We start from the raw sequence: 26,178 nt of genomic DNA, 5'->3' as shown, positions 1-26,178 counted from the left end.
GCGTGCCCCCCCCCCCCCGTCGCCGGAATGGTTCGCCCCGGACTTCCTGATTGGTTCCTCGCTTCCGTTCGAACGCCGCGCCGTCCCGGTTGCCGGGCAACCGCTTAGCTTCGGCCGCGTGAAGCCGGCGCCGCGACCCGGCAGCCCGCCTGGCTCCGCCCATCTGGCTCCAGCCTCTTCCCGCCGCGCCGATTCTGCCGCAGCACCGGGTTCTTTCCCTTTCTCTCCTTCCCCCTCTTCCAGCTGGGACTGCCTCTGCTGGAAGAGGTACTAGTCAGGGGCCGGGGACTAGTTCCCAGTCCCAACTTAACAACTAGCTTGCTAAGTGACCTCGGGCAAGCCCCTTCCCCTCTCCATTTTCTTAACTGCTCAATGATAAGCAAGTTTTAAAATGTGTGTATCCCGCTGTCCCGAAATTTGCAGAGAAACGACAAACGATATGACCAAAAATTAACATTGCCCAGCGTTGTTCATCATAGCAAAATTATGGAAACAACCCCAATGTCCATCAAAAGGGGATTGATTATACATACGTAAGTCTGACCTGTGGAAGAGCTAAGTTAATTGAGTTTTTTACATATCCTGTAGCTCTACATGACTTAACTCTTGTCAGTGCTCATGATATAACCCTCTGAGATAGTACATTTAATTATTCCCACTTTCCAATGAGACATATTATGCAGCCGTTAAAAATGATGCAGTTAGACGATATTTAAAGATATGAAGAAATGGTAAGGAAGTATTACATTTAAAATCTGTTTCAAAGCTCTATGTACAGCATAAATATAATTAAATACATAACCAAAATATCCTGTGAACATATGGATAATCATCCATGATAGGAGGACTTCTTTAAGAAAAGAAATACAAAATTAAAAGTATGAATTTAAGTAACAAATGAAAATTTGGTTAAAAAGAGAAAAGAAACTCCCAAATAACAAATTTCAAAAACATCGTAAAAACCTAGAAAAATAACATGATGTTTATTAGTTCCATGGGACTGACACACCCATGGAACACTCTCCACACACCAGCTTCCAGCTCCATGCTGACATTTCAGGCCTGGGACTGGGCATTGTAAGGTCATATGCATCTGCACTGAGATGCGACCTCTGACTCTGCACCTTTGTGTCACAACATTAAGTTGAGTCAGCGCGATGCGTTCAGTGGATGTTTTCCTGAAGCCATTCCTATAACAGGTCAGTTAGTAAAAATGTGAATAGTCACAAAAATGACAGGAAACTTGCAGGTCAAAAGTCTGCGCCAGCGCTGAGGCAGCCACAGAGGTCCTCTCTTACCAGTTCTTGCCATCATGCTGGAAAGATTTCAGATGTGTCACTGAGAGCAGTAGGTACAGTTTAATAGAAGGGATGGGAACGTGAGTTCAAAGCCAGCCTCAACAACTTAGCAAAGCTCTAAGCAACTTAATGAGACCCTGTCTCTAAATTTAAAAAAATAAAAATAAAAAGGGCTGGGGGTGCGGCTCAGTGGTTATGGGCCCCTGGGTTCAATCCCTGACTGGGGGAGGAAAAGGTGATGGGAAAAGGGGACACTCTCAAGGGAAGGAACGGGTCTTCTCAGAGAGAAGGACAGTGATCCCTTCCTGCTCTCCAGTTTTATTGGGGATCCCATGGAAGATTCCTGAGAGTCCCACCCAGGTCCACTTTTTGACTTTTGACTGACAACAGGATGACATCTGATTTCAAGTTCCCACTATACATGGTAAAGATGCAGGATAACTCTAGGTCCCTTTGGCCCTTGCTGACGGGTTCTAATTAGAACTTATTCTAACAGATTTTATGGTTAAGGAGAATCATCCTTATTTCCCAGAATTTTGGAACCTGGTCTGTGTAAAAGTCACAAAAGTGCCCCCTTCAGGGTAACTTGTGTGTTTATTGGCATTTCAAGCCTGCATTTCTCCAGCAGATAGCAGGTTGTTTGCTGAGGAATGGGACATGTCCTATTGACTGAGGCCGGGCAGGGCTGCAAGTAAATTGCTTCTTCAAAGAAAGCAAGTGAGGGGCAGCACAGTCAGCCCTGGGTATAGAGCTGTTCCTTAGCTTCATGTTCCCACCATGTTCCCTGCATTGGTCTGTTCCCTATCAGAAACCGTACAAATAAGCTCCACTCAGCTGCCCAAATCCTCTGAGCTAGCTGTCCCACGCGCTCATACCTGCCCCGACATCACCCGATGTAGAGTGAAGTAGGCGGTGTACTCAACAGATCGAGGTTAAAATATCCTACTTTGGCAAACACAGCCCTAGGTGCCCTGCAGATCTCAGCCTCCCTGTTGCTAAACGGGAATAGCAACAGTGGCGTTGACTGGATTCTTCTCCGAGGAGTATAATTTAAATCAGGGCTTGGGAGATGGTTGAGATGTCTGGATCAAAGCCCTGCTGACACTTGCGCAAAAGATGTCTCTTCCTGGGCAAACAACAAACAACACAAAACAAAAACCCAGGTTCACTTCCAGATGAAGAAGGTGAAGCAGATAGAGGGCAGAAAGGGTGGCCACCAGGACCCCAGGTTAGGCCACAGGAAGAGACAACATTTGGGCACACACTTCGATTCTAGGACGCTGGGCATCTTTGTGTGCCAACGGCATGTGAGAGATGTCCCCTGTGTCCAAGGAGTTGTTACAAACACCTGCTGTGAATTCAGAGTGATTCAAAGCATCGCCGTGGGAAAAGAGAGTCCAGATAATAAGAAGGTGAGCCAACTGTCATTAACTGACTTGGATAACAGGTTGTTTGCTGAGGAACGTGACACGTCCTATTGACTTAGGCCAGGATGCTGGACGTCGTGGTGGCTTTATCCTGACCCAGCACATGAGTAGCAGCAGCACTCGCCCAGTTGACAGGCCTGTGGTTCAGAGTGTGGGTCCTGCCTCCTCCAGAACCTGACCTTGGCACTCTTCATTCCAATCCCTCGAAACCAAGATGGAATCAGCTCAGATGACCGCTCCCCATCTCCCGTGCACCCCGTGCACCTCGGGGTTCTGTTCTGTTTTGATTTATTTGATTTAAAGGGTACAAGTGTTAACTCACGTCTGATCTTTTCTGGGAGGACCCAAGAGAAACTGATTCCTTGGTGGCAATTAGAGGTGACAAGGGAACGGGGAGGGATAAAAGCTTTTACAACATAGGTTTTATATCTTTGGGATTTTGTGCCTTGAAAACATATAGCGTATTTTTAAAAGCATAAGACACATTTCAGATAATCCATGAGAAAAGAAACAAGGCAGCAGAGTCAAAGACAATTCATCCAAGACATGTCCCTCTGAACCCGGTGGGTGGACATGAGATGGAGATACCCCTTCTGGAAGACGACAGTCATATTTCCAAACAAGACCAAACAAATTTAAATGCTGTATCAAGAGGTCAGTACTTTGCTTTCAGAAATTGACCCAAAGCAATTAATGCAGACTCAAAAGACCTAACAAGACTATTTACTGTAGTATGTCTACTGAAAGAAAGAAGAGGAAAAGGAGAAGAGGAAGAGGAGGAGGGCACTGGGGGAGGACAGTCCCAAGCTCACCACCTGACCATGGGGCAATGGCGAAGGTGGCCCTTGGGACTCTCCCAGGGTCTCTTGTGCGGTTTCATCTGAAGGCTGGGCAAGGGAGGTTGGTGCCTGGCTGGGTAGCAGGTGCCCAGCAGCCAGGAGCTGCAGACTGGGGTGAGTGGGGGTGGGGGGCAGAGCCTCCTCCCACTCTTCTTGTAAGGCTGCAATCCCATCATGAAGGTCCCATCTTCAGCCACCACCACACTGGAGGTTAATGCTACAATATATGAATTTTGGGGACACACGCTGAATCCCTAACACAGGACTGTATAAAGCAACTTCGGGGCTTCCTGCCCAGATCCCCAGAGATCCCACATGCTCACCTGAGGCCACTGAGCACAGAATGAGGGGGTAAACAGTCTTGGGGTGGGGGTGGGTAGCGACAGGCCTGCAGCTGAGAGAGGAGCATCAGGCCTGAGCCTCAGAGGAACAGCCCCAGTGGGGCCTTGCCAGCTCTCCAAATCCTGGGACTTCCACCGCCCAGGAGCAAAGAATGAGGTTTGAATCTGAACCTCTGGAAATGTTTGATCCAGAGGGCTTTGAATCCTTAGAATCCTGCAGTCTAAAGCCCTGGGATCCCGCCACCCTGGGCTCTCAGAAAGAATTACAGAAAGCAGAAGCTTTCACCATCTGGCATGGGGCACACATGAAGAAGTCGGAGTGGAAAGACACAGAGCTGAGGTCAAACCCAGCGCTTCCAGAAACAGGGGAAGGGAGGGATGATGGTTTTCAAATGGAAGCGTCAGGAAAATCCTCTCTCAGAACTTTCTGGGAGGATGCAATGCTTGACGTCCGCCAACATGGTACCCAAGGCCTGTGTGGCTCTTGAGACCTTGCGATGTGGCCAGTACAATAAAGAACTGGATTTACATCTTACTTAATTGTGTTGACTTAACTGTCAGCAGCCGCACAAGGCCGGTGGCCACCGCACTGGACATCAGGACTCCAGAGTCCAGGTTGTCTCTTCTTCGATTTCCCTCCCATATTCCAGGCTTCCTCAGGGAGAAGGGACCAATCTGTGTTCCTCTGTGAGTTGCTCTCCCACAGTGGCTAATTTTAACAGAGAGGCAGCCTCAGATTTGGAGCTAAGGTGGAATTTTTGTTTCTTTTTTAAAAGTGAATTGTACATGCAATAAAATTCTCTAATTTTAAGGCTACAATAGGGCAAGCCAGGCACAATGGCACATGCTTGTAACCCAGCAACTCAGGAGGCTGAGGCAGGAGGATGGCAAGTTCAAGGCCAGCCTCGGCAACTTATCTGAGACCCTAGACACCTTAGCCAGACCCTGTCTCAAAATAAAAAATAAAAAGGGCTGGAGATACAGCTCAAGGGTAAAGCTTCCCTGGGTTCAATCTCTGGTACAAAAATAAAAAGCCCACTAGGGTGATTTTTGACAAACTTATAATCTCTGACCACCATCATAACAAGAACCAATATCCATGACCCCCCAAACTTGCCTTTCCCCCTTGACAATTCCCCCTCCTTCCTACCCTGCTGGTCACTCATCTGTTTTCCTTCTCTAGAGTTTTGCATTTTCTAGACACGACTCATTTCCATTCCAATATTTTCTAACCCTGGCAGGTGATATTGACTTTCCATCTACAGAGCTGGTATAAAACTTTTTTTTCGATTATATTTTTTGAGGAAAGGAAAATAAATTCACTTAAAGAACCTTAAGCCACCCATAGAACAGAGGATCCTGACTATGGCGACAAGGACCTCGGTGGAGAGAAGCGGGGCGACTTTGGGAAAGCCACGTTCGACACGTGGGGAACCGAGGTTCAGAAAGGGGGGGGGGCTGGGGGGGCGGTGTAGAGCCCTGGCCCGGCACGTGCCAGCACAGAAGGAAGGGGGGAGGGGAGAGAGGGGGGGAGGGGGAGGGAGGGAGGAAAAGAAAGAGGGAAGGGACGGGAAGGGGGAGGTGGCCTGGCGTGGAGCAGGTGGCCCAGCGGGAGCGGGCAGATGGCGGGGAACAGAAAGCAGGGCTGGGGCCGCGCCCGGGGTGGGGCGGGGGCTCTCCCCTCCCCCACCTCCAGCCTGCGGGGCGAGAGAGGTCACAGGCCAAAGGTCGGGCCTGACAGATGGGATTCTGCGCGGCGAGGCCTGGGTGCGAGGGGACCTCTGCTGAAAGGAAGTAACCTGTCCGCGCGGCCCCTCCTCGCCCCAGATGGCAGGTCCAGCCCGAGGGGCGTGGGTGGCCCCTGGGTGGGGTCGTGACCCCGGTCTTTGTGGGAGGGAAACCCCAGGCCCCCCTCTCCTGGGGCTGGCGCGGCCCTTTCAGCTTTCAACTTGAACCCCCGGCTGCCATGAAATCAGATGCAAATCAGATGCAAATCAGATGCAAAAGCGCCCAACCGCCTGCCTCCCGCGCTCTCGCCCCGGGGCCCCCGGGTCCGCCGAGTCCCCAGCACCGGGCTGGCCCCGCTCACCCGTCCCTCCCCGCCCTGTCCCTGTGCGTCCTCCGCAGCGCAGTGGCCTCTTGCCCACCCCACCCGTCCTCTTCCCTGGGAACCTTCCCCTGGCCTCTGGGTCAGGACAGCCCTCAGCCCTGTCCCAGCCCTGCCTGGGCCGGGCCACACCCCTGCCCAACTCCGCAGGGTCCCAACGCTTCACCTTTGTCTTGCTGTCTGTCTGCCTTCCTCGTCCCAGGGTGCGCTCCAGAGAGGGAGGCTCCGCACACAGTAGGTGCTCAAGGAACACTTGTGAAGGAAGGAAGAAGGGAGGACCAAATGCCCATCGCGAGACCCCTGCGGATGCCGGACCTGAGAGCGGGGATGTGGTAGTCTGGGTTATGGCCCTACTACGTGCTGAACACTGCCCGGGTGAGGATGTGGCAGTGAACAAGACAGGCCGGAGGGGGCAAGGGCTGGAAACAGAGAAGCCCAGGGGGTTACAGGTGATCCCAGGTGGCTCCAGGCCCAGGAGAGGGGCCCCTGGTCCACTCCAGCTTCAGGCAGGCTTCCAAAAGGAGGTGACATCTGGGCTGAGGCTGAAGAGTGAGCAGAAGGGGTCCCACTGAGGGGAGGAGGTCTGGGGCTGGAAGGGAGGTCACCAGGGTCCTGGGGACCCCATGGGAGTGGGAGGGGTGGTGGGGAAGGGGTGGGGTCCTGTCCTGGAGTCATTGTGACTCCTCCACATCCCTTTCAAACCCCACGACATCAGAGAGAGAGAGAGCCACCTTCATCCTGCTCTGCCTTACACAAGTCCCCACTGACATCCTTTATGGCAAACCAAGCAGGTCCCGGGTCTGGGGTCTGGGCTCGCAGCTCCACCTGACCTGGGGGCTGAGCCGGCACAGCACTGTGCCCATCTCCAGGGCTGCTCCCTCTATGACGAGATCTTGCTCTCCCTTTAGAGCGTCAGGCTTCTTGTTACACTGGTCCTTTGTCCACCCAAGGACACACTTTATGGGCCATGGGGAAATCAGTGGCCGACTGATTATTGGATATCAGAGAAGTGTTACTATCAGGCAGGGAAAATACAGCCCTCTGTTATTCAAGGAAATGGCCCCATTTTTTATAGATAGCTCTGTGTCCCCTCTATCAGGGCCACCCAGGGTCCCTGGCTTGGGGGTCAAGGTGGAGGCATCCTGACCTATTGCTCAAGCCCAAACCTCCATCACTCTCAACTCGACCTTCCCCCTTGCCCCACATCCAGTCAGTTGCCCCTCCTCGAAGTCATTCATTCAGCCAACAAACACTTATTGAGCCCCTTCTGTATGCCAGGCATGGACTAAGCACCAGACCTCAGCTGCAAACGAAACAGACACAATCTCCACTTGTGGAGCCAACACTAATGGGCAGACAGACCCCAGATAAGATTTATAAATGAACATATAACAACAAACCAGAACACCAAGGGAACAGGGCAGAGGTGCAGAGCAGCCTGAGCTGGGGAGGATTGAGGCATGAGGTTATTTTAATGAAGGAGTCACTTCTGGGACAGAGCAGAGACCTGAATAAGGGGAGGAAGGAACCATGTGGTTACCTGGGGAGAGGGGACTAGCAAGTGCAAGGGCCCTGAGGCAGACAGACACCAGACTGGCTGTGGTGGAGCTGGCTGGGGAGAGGGAAGAGAACCAGCTAGGCACCAGGGGCAGGGGTTACTGAGCAGCTCAGGAGAGATCTGAGCAGAGAATGGCCAGGTTGACAGCGTCTTTTTGGCTGAGAATGGGGCAAAGGGGAGAAGGACAGAAGTAAGGTAGTAAATGAAGAGGTCACGGCAATAGTCCAGGCGAGACGTGGGAGAGGTGGACCTGGCCATGCCCAATTCTGGGCCTCCGGGATCTTCAAAGGGGTCAGAGTGGAATTCCAAGGGATGACGGGCAGCTCCGTTTGGGGGACCATGTCCTCTGTATCCTCGGTGCATGGAATATAGTTAATTTCAACAAATAATATGGAAAGAACATTTTTTAAAGGGAAGAGGAGGGCGCCCCTTTTTTTCCGGGGCGAACTTTTTTCCAAACCTATCAGCGCCATCTTGTGGCGGATTTCTGAAACTGCACGTCCTCGGGTTCTGGGCCTCCGCTGAGCTCACCCGCCACAGAAGATCACCCACCCTCACTGGCTTTGCCCTTGAGGACAGGAAGGTCGGTCTGGGATTGAGGTCTGGCCTCCATCTCCACCCCACCGTCGCTGCTCCTCCAGACGTCTCGCTGCCATCTTCCATCGCGGCCTGAGGCTCCCCAGCGACATTCCAGGTCTCCCCACTCCAAGCCCCACAGACGACCTCACCTAGTGCCAGCCCCACTCTGCCCCAGCAGATGATGGTGACATTTCCTGGGCTGGAACCTGCACCATCCCACCCTGCTGGATTCCAGCGGTGTGCTCTGTGTGCCAGCATCCTTTGTCACACACACACACCTGGAATCTGCTCCCTCCCCATTCCGTTCTTCCAGCTTGGTTCAAGGACGTGCTTCCCGGCCTTCCCGCCCTCCGAGCCAAGCAGGGCCTGCTACAGGTGTCCTGTTCACATAGGAAAGGAGGCCCAGGTTTGGACAGAACAGGGCAAGGGGGCAGTCCCCTCCCTTAATCTGCATGTAAGATTGTAAGGGTCTGGCAATCGTCGGAGAAAGACCACAGGAGACTAGCTTCATGCAATGGCAAGGGGGATTTATTAGGGATCCGTTCCAGCACGCTGGGGCTCCGTGCTCACTCAAGAAGGGAGAGCAGCCCAGAGCCCAGAGCAGAGGTCAAGCAGAGCTTAAGTACACTTTTTGGATAGGGCGGGGGGGGGGGGGAGGCTTTGCATACATCAGAACAAATCATCATGAGGCGCGGGGAAATTGAACAACAACTTTGAGACGTGATTGGCACATTCATTGGCAGGAACAGGTCGGGCGGGGGTGATTGGTCACTCCTAACCGGGATACACATTCAAACTGATTGGTTCGGGCCCTGTGACAAACTGCACAGGGCCCTAGGCTGAATGGTCAGTAGGGCGTTGTCTTAACTATCTCAGGAATCTGGGTGTAACAGAGGAACTTAATAATACCTAATCTTTTACATTTTAATTCAAGCTTTCCAGCTTAGAAACTTTACCCTTTCAAGATCTTTATTGGTACAACACAAAATAACATTTTATGTTTCTTTTGTTTCTCTTTCTCCCTTTTTTTCTTTTTAAAGTAATTTTTAATTTAAGGTCACACACTTAACAGGTGTACAGACTCCTAAATAATTAAAATACTCCAGTTAAGGCTAAATTTCCTTTTGATCACTCTTCATTTCCCCTCCATGTTCCCTGTCATGCCACACACACACACACACACACACACACACCCCTTAAAAATGTGTAGAACGTATTCGTGTTGCCCCCCACACACACACACACACGCAAATGGATTGTATGCACATATTTATCCTCGAATTTCTCCACTCTGTTCTGGGCTCTCGAGCTCAAGTTTATTTATTTTTTCTTTTCAATAATTGTTTGTTGGTATTAACTCTGCTCAGAGCTTGCTCGGATGGAAGATCAGGTTGGCTGGGGGGGGGGGGACTGTGTCGCGCTGCAGGTCCCTAAACCCCTGTAACCATCTCCCCACCCCCACCCCCATCACTTTTTCACCCACCGCCCTATTTTCCACTTTTCGCCTCTTTCCCAACCTGGCCTTAGGCCCACACGACGCCCTTAGGGGAAGGTTCCAAGTCCCCGACGCCTTACAAGGTTCCCCGGGGCCGGGGTGCAGCGCAGGGTGGATCGCGGCCCCGCGTGCGCTCGGGACTCAGCGCCGCCTGGCGGCCTCTCTGGGTGACTCCAGCCGCGCCCGGTCCCTGAGGCTCACTCGCCGCCAGGAGGAGCCGCGGTGGCCGGGCGGGTCCCGAGCTGGCGGGGCATCTCTGCTCCAGCTTCGGTCCCGGGCAGGGTGCGGGCCTCCGGACCTGCCGGGAGGACTCCACGTTTGCGGGGGCCGGGGCCGCGCCCTGGGGTGGACGGAACCCGCGCTGCGCGTCCCAGCGGCCCCTCTGGAGGGCGGCGGGGGCCTCGCCCCAGTTCCCCACGGGGTGTGGGTGCCACGGTCTCTGCGCATGGGCGAGACGACAGACCGGTCCTCATCCAGGGCACCTGTCGTCAACACCCCTGGGCTGTAGGAAGGGGCCGGCCACAGCTGGCCAGCGGCGGGCCTCAGGGAGCACTGGGGACAGCCCCCGCTCCTGGTCTCCCAGGGGACTTTCTCTGCCTCCCGGTGGCTGTTCTGACTCCTCCCACTAAGTAAGTGACTTATTTCGTGTTTAGTTGTCATCTCCTAGAGCTGGCACTTAATCCCTAATGGGTGAGGGACTTCCACTGAATGAAGGTCTCCGTGTGCGGGACACAGAAAGAGGAGGGGACACCAGGTGGAAAGTGACCCGTGGGTAGTGCCCCCCACCCGACGGAGACAAGGGGGTGGGATGTTTCTCTGTTAAAATCACTCGGCGGAGACGGCACTGAGCAGGCCTGTAATCCCAGCTACTGGGGAGGCTGAGGCAGGAGGACCCCAAGTTTGAGGCCAGTCAATAAAATTTTAAAAGGTCAGGGTATTAAGCCCAATGGTAGAGCCCTCTGGGTTCCGTCCCCGAACCACACAGAGGAACAAAGCCGACCTACCCACGGGGTGGAGAGGGCCCGGGGTACCGGCTTCCCTAGCAGGCCCTGGGCCGGGGCCAAGGCCCAGCGCCGCAGGGGGCGGACAGCTGGGTGGGCTGGGAGGTGGCTCCGTTGGCAGAGCGCTGTCCTCACATGCACAGTTCTGGGTTCCATCCTCAGCACCACTTGTTAAGTAAATGTGTTTAAAATGATTAAAAAAAAAAGAAACTTCTCAAAAAATAGTCTATTGAATAAACAACAGAGGTTATAAAATTTCCGGAGAGCTCAGGAATGGGGAGAATATATTGGTTGGGTCCTGTGTGGTGGCACATGGCTCAGCGGCTCAGGAGGCTGAGGCAGGAGGATGGTGAGTTTGAAGCCAACCTCAGCAACTCAGCAAGGCTCTAAGCAACTCAGTGGGATCATGTCCCTAAATAAAATACAGAAAAAAGGGAGGGGGGAATGTAGCTCAGTGGGCACTCCTGGGACCAATCCCTGGTACAGAGAGAGAAAAAATGAGAATATATTGGTTGAGGCTCATTCATGAATGCAACACATATTAAGCTCCCAATGTATGCAGGGTATTAAAGATAACAGGAAGATCTCTTTGGAGGAGGGGCATTTGAGACTGGCTTGAAATTTGGATCAGATACTGCCAGAAAGAGATGAGGCAGACGGAGATTTACTGGGAGAACAAGTCTGGTGGCCCTGAGCTACCATGGATACTTAGAGTGGCAAGTGGCTCTGAGTGTGAGTGGCAAAGGTGACAAACAGGAAAGAGGGACAGAGTTGTCAAGGTTTGCTGGTCTCGGTTGCAAAAGGACTTAAATGTGAGGCTTAGCCATTTTCCTGAGTTTGGTGAGCAACAGGGAGTATCTGGAGGTAATGATAAGGATGTGCTTTTTAAAAATATATATTTTTAGTTGTAGATGAACACAATATCTTTCTTTATTTTTATGTGGTGCTGAGGATCGAACCCAGCGAGGAGGTGTTCTACCCCTGAGCTACAGCCCCAGCAGGATGTACTTTTTAATTAAAAATAAAAATAACATGAGAGGCAACTGTGAGAAGATGGCTGGAGGTGAGGCTGCAGCAGCAGGGATAGGGGTCAGATCTAAGGGAACTTCCTTTTGGAGTTGGGAGGGGAGCATCAGCTAGGAAGGGGGGTTGGGACCAAGAGTAGCCTCACTCCTGGAGTCCTTGCGGAGGACAAGCCTTCCTGGCTCCCTGGGGAGCAGAGCTGTCGTCCTTAACTTCTGAGCCTCAGTTTCTCCAACTGTAAAGCAGAGGACTGCGGAAAGATCGAAGCACAAATTAACTCTTACTGTTGCCAGGGGCGCTCGGCGAGCATGGAGACGAGCTGTGTGACTCCCCAAGACTCCGGACTTCTCTGGGCCTCGGTTTCCTCATCTGAACCCCAGGAGGAAGGAGGGGGGAGGAGCACGCCGGCTGCCATGCTCGCCCTGCGCCCAAGGGGGCGCCCTTCCCGCCCACAGCCCGGTGGCCCTTAAGGTCCAGGACTTCCACCGTCCGCGCCGGGGACCTGGATCCTGGTGAGGGAAGTCCTGGCGCCCCGGGGTGGGGCCGGCAGCTGCCTGGGCAAGTCCCCTGCCCGCTGGGGAGGAGCCGGAGAAAGGCGGCTGCAGGAAGCGCTCGATCCAGCCGGCCCCTCGCGGAGATCCCGCGGTCTGTCGCCGGCTCCTCCGGGTGGCGCCCGGCGGGCTCCCGGCCCCGCGGCCCCGCCCACCCCGCCCTCCTGCGCGGCCGGGGCGGGGACAGGTGCCGAGCCCCGAGCCTCGCGGCCCGCCCATCAGAGCCGGGCCGCTGGACCAGCCGGTGAGTGGGCCGCGCTGGGCGCCGCGGGAAGAGCCGCCGATCCTGGGCGCGGCCGCCGTCGGGAGCGCGGGGCGCCGGGCGGGGGGCGCTAGTGCGAGGACGGCGCGACCGTGACCTTTGTCCCAGTTCCGGGCGGCCGGGTCGGAGGAGGCAGAAGAATGGGCGGGAAGAAGGGCTCCTGCCCCGGCCGCGGGGCGCGTGGTGCCGCAGACCCGCCCCGTGGCCACCCAGCCCCGGCTCCGCGCCACCGGCCACCGTGCGGCCGTCCCTCCAGGTGGGAGCTGGAGCCTCACCAGCCTGGCCCCGACGGGGGTTGGGATGGGGACGCAGGGCAGGGGAGTCTCCTGGGGGAGGCTTCCCCGCAAGGTCAGCCTCGGGGGAGGCCGGAGTCCCTTCCTGGCCTTGGGGGGAGTGAAAGGAGGAAGGGAACTCCCAGTCGAGCCTGGCGAGCCCTGGCCTCTCCAGACCCTTTCACAGGAGACCCGAGGCCCAGAGAGGGTGAGCAGCTGGCCTGAGGTCACACTGCTAGTGAAAATGGACCTAGATGACCGCCACCCCCTGGGGTCAGGGTGGGCAGCGTGCAGAGCAATCACTGGCTCTTCTTGGGGCCTTGGTTTCCCAAGGGACATTGAGTTGGAATGAATTTGGGGGAACTCTGGGGTCCGGGGCAAGCACAGGTGAAGACCTCCTAATGAGCGTGGATGTGAGATGCACGCTCAGGCTCTCGGCTCGTCTAGCTCCTCCTTTGCCTCCGTCCCCTCCTGGCCTCTGCTCCTTTTCCCTTCTGTCTGTCCCTCTGTCTGTCTGCCCATTTCCGCCTCTGGCTTTTTGTGGTCAGTCTCGACCGCGCTCACCCCGTCTCTCCCTCTAGGTTTTCTGAGTTGGACCCTCGGGGCGCCTGTCCTGCCTCCTCCAAGCCCACCCGGTCCTACTTAGTCTCACTCCGGTTGGCCAAGGCCAGGCCCTGTGCAGAGCCTGCCGCGCGCCCCGAGTTCTCCAGGAGCCTGGCACCTGGGACACCACTGACTCAGAGGCTTGTCACCTCGGACCAGCGAGCACTGGCCGGTCCAGCGTGGCCAGAGCATCCCCAGGGCCGAGGCAGGTCTGTGGTCTGGCCTACAGGGCATGGTGCCCACCAGCTGCCCCATTGCCCATGCGGAATGAGGACCCAGACGTGGCACCAGGGGCTTGGGTGACCCAGTCACGGGCAAGCCAGGGGCCGCCCCAGCACTGGGGAGGAGGACGGCCCCCCTTCTCCTGGAGAGAAGGCTTCCTCCCCATCCTGCAGCAGGTGGACGCCAACCTGCATCCCTGGGCTCCTGCCTGATAAGGCCAGGAAGAGGTGAATCAGGACAGTGACCAGGGGACGGCCCTTGGGCTCTGATGGCCAAGATCAGGCGGGTGGGGAAGGAGATGGGGCAGCCCCCAGTGAGGGTGCTTAGCCCTGGGGAGAGCCCTGCCCCCAGCTCCCCCATTTTCTCCAGCCTGGGACTCTCAAGTTCAAGGACAGAGCAGAGGAGAGGAGAAGGTGGCTCCGTTGTGCGGTACTTGTGGGCACGCGCCAGGCCCTGGGTTCAGTCCCCCCACAGGAAAAATATAGATAGTGCCACAGGCCCGTTGGCCTGGGCTGCCCCTCAGGCTTCCATTGCCACCCAGGCTGGAGGGCCGTCTGGAGGGTCTGTGTCACCATCCTCAGAGCTTGCCCACTGGATCCTGGGGACCTGGCGATGTCTCGGGGCTTTCTCGGGCTCTCCTGGGCCTGTCCCCCTTTCTCCTCTCCCCAACCCAAGTGCTAAGGAGGCTGCAGAGGGTAGAAAGCCCTGCTCAGCCTGGCCCCGGTCTCTTCCCAACCCTGCACCCCCAGGCCTCTCTCAACCCGGTGAGGAGGCTGCTCCAAAGGCCGAAAACCTCAGCTGTCAGCTGTGCATCCTCAGGGAAATTACCCTCCCTTCCTGAGCCTGAGTTTCCTCCTCCGGGGGCTGCAGACCATCCTGCTGCCCACCTCAGGACTGTCAAGAGCTGTGATGGATGAGCACCCCAACTGCCTAAGGTGGCCCAGCACCATGCGCAGCCAGCCCCCGCCAGCCTGGGCTATTTGATTCTCTTTCACCGGGATGATTTCAGCAGCTTTCTATCAGGGTGACAGGCTTCTCCCCTGCTGTGCCCCTGGCTCTTTGTGATCATCCTGACCACAGACAGCAAGTTAAACATTAAGTGAGAGCCGGTCCTCCTCTGCCCTGGAATGGGGCTGTGGGCTCCAGAGAGAACACTGAAGGGTGCCCCCCTGATCCCGCTTGGCGGCAGCCACAATGGCCACCCACCCAGCTGATCTTTAAATGCCCAAATCTATTTCTGGTTTGTGGCTGGTGAGGCCCTACCCCAGGGCCTTTGCACTTGCTGTCTCCACCCTGGACCCTCAGGGGCACTCTGCCAGCTGCTCTTCCCTGTGGCTCCTGCCCTGCTGACCGGCTCCTGGGTACTCCTGAGAGCATGGCTGCTGTCCAGCTCCTAGTGCACCACCAATAAATTCTCTGTTAAGTAAATCAGCAAGAACTTCGGCCACTTGAAAATATTTATTTTCTCTTTTTCTGTGTGTGGGGGGATGGAACCAAGGCAGCTGCGTTCGGCTCCACCACTCAGCCCCAGCCCCAGCCCCAGGTTCCTCTTTCAAAGTGTCAGCCATTCGGAGCCAGGCCTTAGATCTCTGCAGCAGCCCGACCCCTCTGCCTGGGACATCCCCTCGCTGTAAGTGGCGGCTGTCCCTCCCTGTGTCCTCCAGGCCAGGGGCACATAGCACCTTGGAAGAGCAGGAGGTAGCTTGGGAGTGCGCCAGGGCAGGGTCAGGAGGCACGCGGGCGGCCACCACCTCTGCGCCAGACTAGGGAGTCTCCGGGAGGAGCCAATGACTCCCTCAGAGGCCACTGCTGTGCGATGCCAGGTCAGAACCCAGATGTAGGGGGCGGGGCTGCAGGCCGGGGACCTGAGCGTCTAGGTGAAGTCCCGGCTCCTCCCGCAGCTGCGCAGGAGAGCGGCCCAGGGCTGCCGAGTGTGACGGCCCTGGCTGAGCTCCCACCTGGCCGGCCACCGCCGTCTGCCGCCGCCCTGTAATTATTTACTGACCCCCGGTCGGGTGTATCGTTTATTGCCTCCTCTGCCCTTCGGGCTTTGGTCCCTTCTGCTGTCACCGCTGGAGTAGCCTCGTCAGCCTCGCCACCCTCCTGTGGCTCCATCGCACCCCGGGGCAGGGCTGAGGTCACTTGGAGAAGTGCTCTTCAGAACAGAGAGGGATCGGTATCACCCAGAAATGACTCTTGAATGCCAACTTAAACTTCTGCCACCAGGTTCCACACGGGGCTCCTTATTCTTCCCCCAGCCCCCTCCTTTCTCTCTATTTTTGCATTTCTCTGGAAGACTTTGTCCCCAAGGTCCAAGTTTACTAGGAACCTTGCAGCGTCTTTTAAAGGTGTGTCTCAGCCACGACGTTGGTTAGGTCTTGATTTTTGATCAAATTCAGATTGCGAGAGGACCTGAGTTCCTGCATTAGGACATGGGTGGCCCCAAAGGGGTCAATGTACTTATCAGCCTGTGGTTACCAAAATCAGCCATGTGCCTCCTTGAACCTGTGTCTCTGTACACGTAGCCAGTGTTTTGCTGTTGGTAAAATAAGTGGCAGACAAGACAGAAGTTTAAGAGCTTCAACTACATTAAAGAAGCAAACAAAATAGTTCAGCAAAGGCCGAGCAGGGCTGTGATGTGTTCCCGACTCCAAAAATCCCAAGGGAGTCCAGTTTCTGTCTAGCCCCCTCTCCATCCTTCCTAGTACAAAATGGCTGCTAGAGTTCTGGTCCTCACCTCTGGGCTCCAGACAGCAAGATGGGGGAAGAGAAGAAGGGCGTGGGCCTGAGCAGGGATTGCAGTTCCTCTGGAGGTCAGTGGGGGAGCCTAGGTTCAAGAAGGCAAGAAGGATTATTATTGCCACATGGGCATAAAGACCTGTGTAGACAGGTCTTCCAGAATATTCCTGATAAACCAGAAGCACTGAATTTTGAAGTCCCGCCCCTGACTTGTGGCTGATAGTGGAGGATCCTCTCAAACTCAGCGGATCAGCCAGCCAGTTCCCGGTTTGCCCACCCTGAGCTGGGTCATGGGGCAGGGCCCTCCACCTTCAAACTGCCAGGTCACAAAACAGCCCCTTGCCTCCTGGAGCCACCGACTCCGGGCATCTGTCTGTGTCACCAGAGCAAGACCATCAACACAGACGCCGCGGGGCTGGAGGGGGGGGACCCGGGGAGGCTGGGCAGCCAGATGTGATTTTCTGGGGCAGGATCTTGCAGGAAGCCGGGATGACAGAGGGTGGCCAGGCTGGAAAGGACAGCAGGGACGGGCAGGGGTGGTCTGGGGCCTCCCTCTCTCCTGGGTCCACTTGGCAGACAGGTGCCAGGCCCAGTCTGTGCTTCTGCGCCCACTTCCTGCCTGGGAGAACAGAGCTTAGTGACCTGTGGGGGGCCCGAGGCCCCCAGGAGGGAGGCCACGGAGCAGGCTGGAAGCAGCTCTGGTAGCCTCTGGGCCTCTGGGACCCAGGAGAGGGGCTGCCAGAGCCTTGGAGGTTCCTGGGTGAGGCGTGGTCACCAGGACAGGGCTGCTGGTCCTACAAGGAACGAGGGGTTCAGGCTGAGCTTGCTCCAGATCCCATGTCCCAGCTCAGAGCCCCTCCAGGGAACGTTATCCTGTTTTACTTTTAACAATCACGGGCTAATTTTCATGTAAATTCAAAGCAAACAACTCTTGTCACCAAACCTGGGATTTCTCAACAGTAGTAGCTACCCTTAGCGCATGCCCAAAGTGTGCCAGGCACAAACTCACTGATGCATCTACATCTCATTGAAAACCACAAGAGGGCAGGTGAGGGCGATGAGGCCCAGAGAGGCAGAGTCAGCTACCTAAGGTCACCCAGCCAGGAAGTAACAGGAGCTGAGGTCAAGTCCAGGCAGCGGCTGCAGAACCTCATTCCTGAGCTCTCTAATATTTGGGCTCAGACTAAGGTTAGATTGAAGGGTGTTCCTAAGAGTTCCAGTGGAGTGATGCTGGGGGTTGGCAGAGGTGATCTCCAAAACCCTGTCCAGCTACAGAGACCTGTAATTTCAGGAGGGAAAAAAAAAGGCAGATTTAAATATTATTTTAGGTAACCATGTTTTTTTGTGTTAGGTAATATGTTTGCCTAGCTCACAAGTTAAAGCCACATAAAGATAGCCAGGCGAGGTGGTGCACACCCATCATCCCAGCAGCTCGGGAGGCTGAGGCAGGAGGATCACAAATTCAAAGCCAGCCTCAGCAACTTGGTGAGGCCCTCAGCAACCTATCAAGACCCTGTCTCTAAATAAAATACAAAATATATATATATATAAAAGAGCTGGGGATGTGGCTCAGGGTTAAGTGTCCCTGAATTAAATGCCCAGTACAAAAAAAACAAGAACAACACTAAAAGATCTGGACTGAGGGACCCCGGGTGTCAGGTCGCTTTAGGCAAATACAGCGTGGACCACGTCCTTCCTCCTCCCCTATCTGGGGTTTTGCCCCCTGGATTCGCCCCCTTTGAGACCTCTGCCTGTCGCCTGGGAGACCTCCCCCTTCCCCCGTCCTCATCCTGCCCAGGTGGGCTGTCCCTGCAGGTCACTGAGCCTCCCCTGGCCTCTGCCGCTGTCTCCCACCTTTTGCTATTGCAAGGGGGCAGCGAACGCTGACCTTGTCCATCAGTCATTTCACTCAGCGCAGGTGACCTTTGGCTCTGGGACAATCTCACGGTGAGAAATGGCACCTTGCATTCATTTTCCAGATTGCAAGAGAGTGGTCATCTTTTCCTGCATCCCAGACTTCTTGGTACCTTTCCTCTAAGCTGTTAGATCCTATCCTTGGCCTCCTTCTTTCTTGGGTCTTTTGTTCTTGATGGTAATACCACTTTTTAGGAATTAGAAACATGAGCCTATGTACCTTGTACTATGTTGCCCACGTCCTTGTTTTGGTAGGAGGAGGTGTTGGGGTTTTGTTGTTTGAGATAGTGTCTTGCTAAGTTTCGGACGCTGGCCTTGATCCTGAGATCCTCCTGCCTCAGCCTCCTGAACCACTGGAATTACAGGTGTGCGCCACCACACCTGGCCACCCTTGGACTTTTTGCAGGTTTTTTGTTGTTGTTGTTGTTTTTTGCATGTATGTGCGTGAACATTTACTCCTGTGAATGTCTCAAACTTTTCTTTTGTGGTCCCTGGATTTACAAGTTGTGCTTAAGAAAACCTTATTCAGAGGCTACTTATAAATGCATTTGTGTTTTCCGCTGATACAAAGCAAACTTATTCACTGGGAGAAAAGTAAGGGGCGGGGGGGGACCCTGAACCCCAAAGCACAGTCTCTTGCTTGGTGATGAACTTGACTCTGAGCTCTCTCACCTGGTGTCCTCCTCTGTTTGCCCATCACAGACGGACCTGGACACACAGTGGCCTCTGGCCCGGGACAGACCCGCCATGGCCGCCCTCACCCACCTGCTGGTCTGTGTCTTCGGCATGGGCTCCTGGGTGGCCATCAATGGGCTCTGGGTGGAGCTGCCCCTGCTGGTGACGGAGCTGCCCGAGGGCTGGTACCTGCCCTCCTACCTCACGGTGGTCATCCAGCTGGCCAACGTCGGCCCTCTGCTGGTCACCCTGCTGCACCACTTCCGGCCTGGCTGCCTTCCTGAGGTGCCCGTGGTTTTCACTGTGCTGGTTGTGGGCACCGTCGCCTGCGTCCTCTTCGCCTTCCTCTGGAACATGACCTCCTGGGTGCTGGGCGGCCAGCACAGCATCACCTTCATCGTCCTCACCTTCCTCCTGGCCCTGGTGGACTGCACCTCCTCCGTCACCTTCCTGCCCTTCATGAGCCGGCTGCCCACCCACTACCTCACCACCTTCTTTGTGGGCGAAGGGTTCAGTGGCCTCCTACCTGCAGTGGTGGCTCTTGCCCAGGGCTCCGGCATCACCTCCTGCGTCAACGTCACGGAGACATCAGTCACGACCTCAAGCCCTGTGACTTCCAGGAAGACCTACGTCACTCAGGTACCCAGCAGGGCCCGGAGCCATTGCAGCCCTGAGCTTGGCCTTGAGGATACGGGAAGGAAAGATGGCTCCCTGGTGGGCTCCTTGGCAGGACCACAGGTTAAAGTGACCTGAGTCTGGTAGGCAGCAGAGAGGTCATTCGAATGACGTACACATGCACGGAAGTGTCACAAAAATATGAGACTTAAAGAAGGGCCAAAGATGGGGAGCTTAGGTAGCAGCTGGAGCTACGGAGAGGAAGGGGTTGGGTGGGGTGGGGTGGAGTGAGAGGCGAGTTGAGGAGGGTGCCCAGAGGAGGAGTGTGGATGCCTTTACTAATGAAAATGTCCTTTTGAGATGTAAATGTCCTCTACACATCAAATCATTTTGGAACTGCTCCCCTGTCTCCAGTTTCTCAAAATAACCAGCTCAAAACAACCGGGGCCACAGAGGTCTATTTTGGGGTCTTGTATTAGTCAGCTTTCGGTCACTGTAACAAATTACCCAAGAAGAACACTTTTTTAAAAGAGGAAAGGTTGGGTCTGGCTCACAGTTCCAGAGGATTCAGTCCTTGGTCGGCTGGATCTGAGCCCGAGGGGAGGCAGCAGGTCTTGGGGGAAGAAGGCCATGGAGGGATGCTCCCAGCTCAGGGCAGCCAGAAAGCAGAGGGAGAGAGAGAGAGGGGGAGGGGGGGAGGGAGGGAGGGCTGGGGACAAAATATGGCCCCCAAGGACACACTTCCTTTAACTAGGTGGCACCTCCTAGCCTCCACCACCTCCCAACAGTCCCTTCAGATCAGGAAGCCGTCAGTGGACGGGTCGGAGCCCGCAGGATCCAGCCATTTCCTCTGGACACTGGGGCCCTGGGGACTGAGCCTTAACGATGAGCCCTTGGGCCACATTCCAAATCCAGCCCTAATGGGTGGCATAGTGTGGTCTGTCACAGGTTTGGGGTGGTGTGTCCTGAGCCCCAGCACCAGCAGGACCACGGCCCTGGGGCCAGGCTCCCTGTGGATGGGGCTGATCTGGAGTCCTGAGGGTCAGGTTTGGTTTTGGAACCCGCCATAGCATTTATCAATTATTGATAATAATCATCCAGGATAATTTATATCATGATAATAATCCACTCTCTGCTCGGGGGGTCTTGGTGTCATCCGCGCTGACCCCCCAGGGATGTGGCTGACCGCTCTGTTCCTCCCCAGGGAGTCCGCAGCATCCACAGCGCTGTCGCCTGGGTCCCCGCCGGGAGGGCCGGCTCCCTGGGCCAGCTGGAGAGCCGCTACCTCCCGGCGCGCTTCTCGCCGCTGGTCTTCTTCCTCCTGCTGGCCTCCATGATGGCCGGCTGCCTCCTGGCCTTCCTCCTGCTGCAGCAGCAGGCCCAGGGCCGGCAGGGCTCCATCGAGGACCTCCTGCACTCCCAGGTCACCCTGCACTCCATCCAGCCACGGGAGGGGAAGGACGAAGGACCCCCAGGCCCCGTGGTCATCCGCAGGAGACAGGGGCATCGGGAGGAGAAGCCGGCCGCCCACCGCCCAGCCCAGCTGGCCTTCATCTACACCCTGGTGGCCTTCGTCAACGCGCTCACCAACGGCGTCCTGCCCTCGGTGCAGACCTACTCCTGCCTGCCCTATGGGCCCGTGGCCTACCACCTGTCGGCCACCCTCAGCTCGGTGGCCAGTCCCCTCGCCTGCTTCCTCTCCATGTTCCTGGCCAGCAGGTACTGCCCGGGGCCCTAGGGGGCCGGGGAGCGTCCAGTCCAGAGCCCCGATCCCGGGCCCCCCACTGGCTGTGGGTCACGTCAAGGCTGCGGCTTCCGAGGCCCCCTGCCTGCTGCGCCCCGGGCCTCCTTCTCCTTTGGGGTCCTGAGGACTGAAGCTCGGGGCACCCTACCCCCGAGGGACAGCCTCGGCCCTTCTCATTTTATTTTGGGACCTTGTTCTAGTCAGCTTTCTTACTTCTGTGACCAAAAAACCTGGCAAGGACAATCAGGAGGAAAAGGTCACTGGGGGCTCAGGGTTTCAGAGGGCTCCGTCCTGGGCCAGCTCCACTGCGGGGGGCCCGGGGCGAGGCTGAGCATCACGGCAGAGGGGTGTGGTGGAGGGAAGTAGCTCAGCACATGGCACCAGGGGGCAGAGAGAGAGAGGGAAAGGGAGAGAGGGAGAGAGAGAGGGAGGGAGGGAGGGGGGAGAGAGAGAGGGAGAAAGAGAGAGAGGGAAAGGGAGAGGGAGAGAGAGGGGGGGGGCGAGAGAGAGGGAGAGGGAAAGGGAGAGAGGGAGAGAGAGAGAGAGGGAGAGGGAGGGGGGGAAAGAGAGAGAGAGAGAGAGAGAGAGAGAGAGAGCGCTCCTTGCCACAGACAGTATACACACCCCAAAGACCCACCTCCCCTAGCCACACCCCACCCTACCCCCAGTTAACCCACTAAAGTGATTAAGGCACTGATTAGGTTAAGGCTCTCATAACCCAATCAGTTCGCCCTTGGAATTTCTTGCATCTCCTCACCCATGAGCTTTTGGGGGCACCTCATATCTAACCAAAATAGACATGGGCTCACTAAGTAGCCCAGTCTGGCCTCGAACTGGCAATCCTCCTGCCTCAGCCTCCCGACTAGCTGGGATTACAGGCATGCACCACCACACTCAGCGGGTTTCAATTTTTTTTAATATCTTTATTTTATTCTTATGTGGTGCTGAGGATCGAACCCAGTGTCCCGCACATGCCAGGTGAGCACACTACCACTGGAGCCACATCCCCAGCCCCGGCAGGTTTCAGTTGTTAATAACTCAAGTGGTTTTGACTCAGGGGCTTCAGATCCCCACAGGAGAAACATCCGGACCTTGACCTCTTAGGTCCTCCATACTCTCCTGACCACCCCTCTGTCCTGTCTGCCTCCACTGGTCGCTCAGACCTGTTCACCTCCACCAGCCCAGAGGGAGAACGGGGACAGGAGAATTGGAAAATGGCACGACACTGGCTTTTTCTCCGTTGGGGCCTAAAACCAGGGAGCAAGGAGAGGAGGGGTCGAGGGAGCAGGGCCGATGGCCGTGGACCCACAGGACCTGCAAGCCCCGAGGTTAGGTTTGTAGCATCTGAGAATCTAGGATGTCATGTAGAGTCGCTAGTATCCGCAGCAGACCCCTCCGCTTTCACCAAGGGTGTGGATGGTGGGACCCCAGGGACAAGGACCTCGAGGGAACGACAGGTCCTTGGTTGTTGGGTCGAGGGTCTGGAGGAGGGCTGCCTGACCACCTGCAGCCGAGCTCCGGAGAGCGTGCCAACCTCGGGTGTCAGGAACAGTGCGCCCCGCCAGGGAGGGCAGGAAGGTCGCCCAGCACCCCTGCAGGGCCCTGCCAAGATCAAAGCCACCTTTCATCAGCCTGGCTTCCTGGCTGAGACTGAGATTGTCACCAGAGGAAATGGCAGCAGATAAATAAAATTCCAGACAAAGCCCAGGGCTGAGCCAGGCCCTGCCCACGCTGCTCCTGTAGGTCACCGTGGCCCTGAAGTCTCCCAATTTGCAGGTGAAGACACTGAGGCTCAGGGACCAGTTACATGGTGAGACTGGGTTTGCACAGGGTCCACCTGACACTGGAGTCCGTGGTGCTTCCCTAGCCGGGAGGCTGGGCCCTGCCATTAATGCTCAGGGTGTCCCCGCTCTCAGGAGCCTCTCCATTCCACTTGAGCTGGGGAGCCTGCAACTTCCCCTTGGTCCTAACCTTGAGCTCTGGAGGTGCCGGTCATTCCACATGGTCCCCAGGAGCGGAGGGGCAAGGTCAGGCTGCTCAGCTCCCCCACTCACCTCCCCACTCTGCCCTAGGTCTCTGCCCTTCCTGGGGGTCCTCACGGTGCTGGGGACCGGCTTCGGGGCCTACAACATGGCTATGGCTGCGATGAGCCCCTGCCCGCTCCTGCAGGGCCACTGGGGTGGGGAAGTCCTCATCGTAAGTATCTGGACGGGCTGCGACAGCCCTCCTGCCTTTACCTCTTAGCCAGCCCGGGGAACCCCAAGGACACCCCTAGTGACCAAAGTCTTTGCCCTTGTCCTCTCCAGAAGCCCCTGGTGGGAGGGTCCCCTTCTCATTGGAAAGTGGGGCATGGGGGGAGGGGTGGTGGTCCAGCCTGTGCCCCCATGCTACCCTGCGACCTCGTGTGCACCACCAGTGGCCTTGGCGCTGATGCTCCTGACCTGATGGTGGAGTGGGGAGCGGCTGAGCTCTCCTCTGCCCTCAAGGGGTCCCCTTACTGGGCATCCCTGAGCCCTGTGGGGTCACCCCCACAAGGGTGTCCTTGAACTCCCAAGCCATTCCACGGTTTCCCTTAGCTCTGTGCGGTCCCTGTGAGACTCCTGGACCCCGGGGCTCACCTGTCACTCCCTTCCCTGCAGGTGCTCTCCTGGGTGCTGTACACGGCCCTTCTCAGCTACGTCAAGGTCATGCTGGGTGTGATCCTGCGCGACCGGAGCCGCAGCGCCCTCTTGTGGTGCGGGGCGGCGGTGCAGCTGGGCTCGCTGCTCGGGGCGCTGCTCATGTTCCCGCTGGTCAACGTGCTGAGGCTCTTTTCCTCGGCGGACTTCTGCAGCCTGGACTGCTCTGCCTAGGCCGTCGCGGGTGGCGGGCCCATGGCAGGGTGCCAGCTGCGCCTGAGACTTGCAAACTGGGCTTCAGACAGCCAAAGGGAGCGCCCAAGGGCACAGAGCCAGGGGTGGGGAGCTGGGAGGCAGAGGCTGAGCCTTTGAACCGTGAACATGAGGGATTGGCACAGGCCTTCAGTGAGACCTGGAGTCGCAGGCCCAGCCCTGCCTCCAGCTCTAATGCGGTCCCTGGGACCCACTAGTTCCCAACTTCTTCTCTTTGCATACTGAAAGCTCTAATTTGTACCATCCAGCTGGAGACAGGCCTAAGAATGTCAGAAGGGAAACGGCTGGGAGGTGAGCTGCCCTTGCAAGCTGTGTGATCTTGGGGAAGTCACTTGACTTCTCTGTGCCTTGGTTTCCTCATCCATAAAAGGAGGATTATGAGAATAGCTCTTACCTGGCGTGCCTGGCACAGGGACGAGGCATAAGTGCCCAGCATGTAGCAAGCTGTCCTGAGAGACTTCATGATCGAAATGTGCAGTCATAACAAGACTCCACCTGGAAGTTGCCAGAGGGCTTGGATTCCTAGAGCAGCTTCTTCAAGACAGATGGCGGGGCAGGACCCAGGGGGCAGGACCCAGCGCAGCCCGGCTTTACCTTTTCCAGTGTGCATCCCACCCGCCCCTTCCTGTCCCCCTCCCTGGGTGGTGGAGCCCTGCCCCTTGGAGTGTAAGTGCCCTCCTGAGTGTCAGAGAGATGACTTGGTGGGATCCCACCCCCGTCCTCTGAAAGTGACCCCACCTGGTTGCAGACTGGACAGCGAGGCGCTTCAGAAGCAGCGGAGCCCGAGGGCGACAGGCGATGGTCATCGTGTTACTTTTTGTTTTTCTTTCCTTTTGCTTTTCTTTTTTAATAAAGACATTCCTTGATTTTACACTCAGATCAGCTTCAAAGGAGAGAAGTCCAATGGGAACCCCCACCTAAAAAAAGGGGGAGGGGTATCAATATAATCAGTTTTCAGTCAAGGCTGAGTTCAAAGATGAAGGGAATCAAGTACAGAAGAGGGCGCGGCCCTGGGATTTCTGTTCTGTACTGTTTGTCTCGTCTGCTTGCCAACACCACCACACACTTCCTCCCAATTTATTTCACATAGTGTTACTACATGTTTCAAAAATCAGAAAGTAGAGCCATCTGGGAGGCTGAGGCAGGAGGATGGCAAGTTCGAGGCCAGCCTCAGCAATTGAGTAAGGCCCTGTGTCAAAATTAAAAGGGCTGGGGGTGTAGCTCAGTGGTATAGCACCCTGGGTTCAGTCCCTTCCCTGTCCCTTCCCTGCATCTGCTCAGTTCCTGTTTTACACACACGTGTGCAATTGTGCACCCAAGCCCTTTTTTAGTTCCCTGTTCCCCCCCTTTCCCAAGATTATGCAAATGTAAGAAATACAAAGAGCCTCTCTTCTTGGACCTCATTTTACAGAAAGAGCAGCAAACTAGAGCGAATCTTATACTTTGCCATCAACGAAATGGAGAGAAACTTCCGGTCCTTCCTGGGGCTGCGTAATATCAGACGCTGAGGTTAAGAGACCACACTCCTCCCAACCCAGAAAACCTCTACAAAAGTAGAAGAGAAAGAAAGCAGTTCTTTTTCCAGATGAGCTTTAACCCAACTGCAGAGTGTCACCCAGGGAGCCCGCAAGAGGGTGCGGATGCAGGAGTGGCCCCCTTTCCTATGGCCAGGCGGGTACGGCGGTCACACACGTGCTCTCCAACAGTGACCAGTCCTCAAGCAAGGTGACTAGACAACAGCATTGATGACATTGCTCACTCTGAAGTCACGTGGTCCTTGGAGTGGCCCCCAGTGCCTGCTAATTTCTTTATCCGAAGGAAATATAAACTGGTATCTTTACGAGGTGGGTCTTGCAGCCTGTCAGCTGGGCTGCTGCCTCCCGAGGAGGCTGGCAACAGAGTCGTATGTTTCTTGATGTTTGTGTCCTGGAGATGGCACCCAGGTCCTTGGGAATGGTGTTTCTATGCTGTAAACTGGCAAAGGCGTCACAGCTCATAAAAGGACTCACACACATCTAAAAG

The 26,178-nt window shown here is 55.9% G+C and overlaps 1 protein-coding gene across 4 annotated transcripts; it reads left to right on the top strand.

Moving 5' to 3' along the window:
* Positions 1–10,180: 10,180 nt before the first annotated feature.
* On the top strand, positions 10,181–24,238 carry SLC52A3 (solute carrier family 52 member 3). Of its 4 annotated transcripts, none has more exons than XM_081291553.1 (5): positions 10,181–10,273; positions 18,934–19,545; positions 20,726–21,240; positions 23,338–23,461; positions 23,905–24,238. In XM_081291553.1, exons 2-5 carry the CDS (start codon positions 18,979–18,981, stop codon positions 24,115–24,117), a joined length of 1,419 nt encoding a protein of 472 aa, XP_081147679.1. In that variant the 5' UTR covers positions 10,181–10,273; positions 18,934–18,978; the 3' UTR covers positions 24,118–24,238. The 4 variants fall into 4 exon arrangements, with proteins under 4 accessions (XP_081147679.1, XP_081147680.1, XP_081147677.1 ...); XM_081291554.1 differs by lacking the exon at positions 10,181–10,273 and adding an exon at positions 12,198–12,463; XM_081291551.1 differs by lacking the exon at positions 10,181–10,273 and adding an exon at positions 12,644–12,737.
* Positions 24,239–26,178: the final 1,940 nt, after the last annotated feature.

Source organism: Spermophilus citellus (genome assembly GCF_964194105.1).
Source record: "Spermophilus citellus genome assembly, chromosome: 4".
In the NCBI taxonomy this organism is placed as follows: domain Eukaryota; kingdom Metazoa; phylum Chordata; class Mammalia; order Rodentia; family Sciuridae; genus Spermophilus; species Spermophilus citellus.
The sequence above is the reverse complement of the archived record's forward strand: the minus strand, read 5'-3'. Positions and strand labels throughout refer to the sequence as shown.

Excerpts from the sequence above, each read along its gene's own strand:
- SLC52A3 (XM_081291553.1), top strand. The coding sequence starts at position 18,979 with ATGGCCGCCCTCACCCACCTGCTGGTCTGTGTCTTCGGCATGGGCTCC. Across the intron at positions 19,546-20,725 it reads GGAAGACCTACGTCACTCAG|GGAGTCCGCAGCATCCACAG; the intron begins GTACCCAGCAGG and ends GTTCCTCCCCAG. Across the intron at positions 23,462-23,904 it reads GGGGTGGGGAAGTCCTCATC|GTGCTCTCCTGGGTGCTGTA; the intron begins GTAAGTATCTGG and ends CCTTCCCTGCAG.